General features: G+C 41.1%; 1 protein-coding gene across 1 annotated transcript in view; it reads right to left on the bottom strand.

Moving 5' to 3' along the window:
• The window catches only part of LOC101859834 (solute carrier family 28 member 3), a gene marked incomplete at its 5' end in the record, with an annotated part of 35,484 nt that overhangs the window by 8,974 nt on the left and 23,393 nt on the right, over window positions 1-3,117 (bottom strand). Inside the window, 2 exon segments of the mRNA XM_013084513.2 lie at window positions 8-169; window positions 1,693-1,801. Coding sequence (XP_012939967.1) covers window positions 8-169; window positions 1,693-1,801 — 271 coding nt within the window.

Raw genomic sequence — 3,117 nt, 5'->3', positions numbered from 1 at the left:
CGCTTACCATAGAGACAAATATATTCCCCGCTGCGTTGAGCGACTCTGCCGGGGTAGTGCCAAGGCAGAAGGCCAGAAAACGTCCAATGACCCTGATGATGGCCTGCATGACGCCAATGTAGTACAGCACGGCTATGATGGTGCTGAAGAACGTGATCACCGGCATCACCTGAAGGGGAAGGGAGACACATATGCAGGGAATAATGATATGTTGTTGTTGTTGTTATTGTGATTAATATTGTTGTTATTGTTGTTGTTGCTGTTGCTGCCGTTGGTGTTGTTGTTCCTATTCCTGCTGCTGCTGCTGCTGCTGCTGTTTTGATGTTGTCGCGTTTACTGCTGCCGCTGTGTTAATACTGACGAGTTTACAGTTGCTGCTGCGGTAATGGCGATGAATTTCTTGTTGCTGCTGCTGTTGCTACTTACTGTTTTAATGCTGAAGAGTTTATTTCTGTTGCTGCTGCTGTTGCTGCTGTTGCTGCTGTTGCTGCTGTTGCTGCTGTTGCTGCTAATTGTTTGAATGCTGAAAAGTTTATTGCGGCTACAGTTGTCACTGTTGGTGCTGATTTGTTAATGCTCTTGAAGTTGCTGCTGTTGATAGTAAATTGATCTAAAGTACTGTAGAAGTCTACTAATACTAATAGTAATAGTGCAATGGAATAATAGAAGATCGAACATCTCAATTGAAAGAATTTTAGTTACGGCTTAAGTAAAAGTTTTACTGCAATTGCAACACAATTAAGTCATATAAGTGTCGGAGCTTAGAGGTATTACAAGAGAGTAATAAAGACAAAAAAAAAGGAGGAGAGATAAGGATGCTGTATATTTGATAGAAAGTAGCAAACCACAACAGAGCACTCGCCAACCACACACACAGAATCTGAGCAAAAAAAGCACTCTGATTCCTCACCAGAACAAGGAAGGTTACACACTTTTGTCACATAATGAGACGCAACAATCTGAAGGAAAAAGACATTTTCAGACGGAAAAAAAATACCGGAAAACATCGCTCTCAGAGGATGCCCAAAATGACAATGGAGCCAGGACATGACCACTGGAAGGAGATGGCTGTCGGGTGCTCTGGTATTTTTGCTCCGGTTTCCTATCAAACATCTGTCGTCCTTATCTCATTTCTTTTCTTTTGTGTTTGTTACTCTCTCGTAACACCTCTATATGTCACTTAAATGACCTATTGCTGCTGTAAAAGTTTTCCCAAAACAACACAAAACAACCCCCAAACAAACAAACAAACAAACCAAAACGAACCAGCGAAGACTCGTTTCGTTAAGAAAAGACACATGGGACAAGAAAGTTCTGCTTTCAGAGACACTGTCAAAAAGGATCCGAGAGGATATGCTACGTAGAGGGAGAGAAAAAAGCAAGAAGAAGATGGACAAGGAGGAGGAGGAGGAGGAGGGGGGAGGAGGAGGAGGAGGAGGAGGAGGAGGAACGGCAGAAGGAAGAGGAGAAAAAGAATATGGGGAGGAGTAGGAGCAGGATGTAGGGGTACAGTTTAGTTACAGGTTTACACAAAGTGAAAACGTTTCGCTGAATATCTTCACCTTTCTGCACGGATGTAGAACCGAATTACAGCTGGGGCTTCCAAACCAGCAGCCCGCCTCTTAAAGAGCTATATTTGGTCGATGGGGTAGGACATATTCGCCATCAATTTTTGTGGAGATATCAACGTACCTTAAAGGCAAAGAAATGAATAGTGTACGCAGCTTTGACCACCAAAGTGTCACCGTTCAGTAGATTAATTTCTGCAACGTCCCCGAAGACAAACTTGGCTCCCGCATCACTGAAAGAGGTAAAAGTAATAGTTTTTCGAATCCAAGTGAAAAGAGGTGAAAAGGGGGGGGGCATTTTACAGAACACCAACGTGTCCTGTTTTCGTTTTTGTAGAGGTTTTACGGCGCTCGCAAGTGCACAAGGTCATATGAGCGCCAGAAGATTAGAGGTGTTACAAGAGAGTAACAAAGATAAAAAGGAAGGAGGGGAGATAGGGACGATAGATGTTTGATAGGAAAGAAGAAGCAAACCACACCAGAGCACCCACCAACCACCCACTCAGCGTGTTCTTACGCTTGTTCATTTGGTTAAAGGGAAGCACGTCACCCAAGATACGGTAAAGTAGAGCTTGAATAAATGAATTAAAAAGAAAAGTAAGACAGACCGACAAGAACAACAATGTGAAACCTGACAATGGGGCCTTTCAGTCATCCTTAATTCATAAAAGTGATTACATAATTTATGTTGGTCATTGACAAAGTGATCTATAATATAATATCTAAATTTCAAAAGGCAAACGTGTGTTATATCTTCTGTAGATCCAACTGAGCAAACGAGCCCTGTACACATCTTTCATTTAAGATGTTTCTTCTGACAATTTTGCCTATCTCTTGCCGTCATACATATTTGAGAAATTTATTGCCAATTAAACAAAAATACTTTTGTCAGTTAATAATTATAGTGCACTTACGTTAAAACCCTTTCCACGAAACTATTCTATAAAAATTAAAGTAAAATGTCTGTCTTTAAGAAAAGCACTTAACACAATCGAATTTTCTCATTGGGTCGACCCTTTCGACGATGGACTAAACAGCGGAGGTCTTGCCGCTTAAACCATGATACAGTGTTGCAAGAGGAATTAAACCTACACAGTTTCGTCTATAATTAACTCTTTCCAGACATAGCGGAGATATGTACGACAGAAGACCAAAGGCTATGTACATAAATCAGAAAGAGGAATATGTATATTTCAGACCACGTATGATGTTGCCTGCCTGTCTAATTTTCAGATAGGCCTCAACAAAATCGAAGAGGAAATTCTGTATGAATAACGATTATGTAGTTATGCTTTTTTAAGTGCCCCCCCCAATGAAAAAACCCCAACAAAACTAAAAACAAACAAAAAAACAAAACAAAAAAACCCAAAACAACAACAACAATAAAATGCCCCCCCCCCCCAAAAAAAAAACACAACAAAAAAACAGAAACAAAAAGCAAACAGTGAGTCTTCATGCGCTTACCATAGAGACAAATATATTCCCCGCTGCGTTGAGCGACTCTGCCGGGGTAGTGCCAAGGCAGAAGGCCAGAAAACGTCCAATGACC

The sequence above is a fragment of the Aplysia californica genome, unplaced genomic scaffold (genome assembly GCF_000002075.1).
Source record: "Aplysia californica isolate F4 #8 unplaced genomic scaffold, AplCal3.0 scaffold00013, whole genome shotgun sequence".
Lineage (NCBI taxonomy): Eukaryota > Metazoa > Mollusca > Gastropoda > Aplysiida > Aplysiidae > Aplysia > Aplysia californica.
This window is presented reverse-complemented; position numbering and strand designations above follow the sequence as displayed.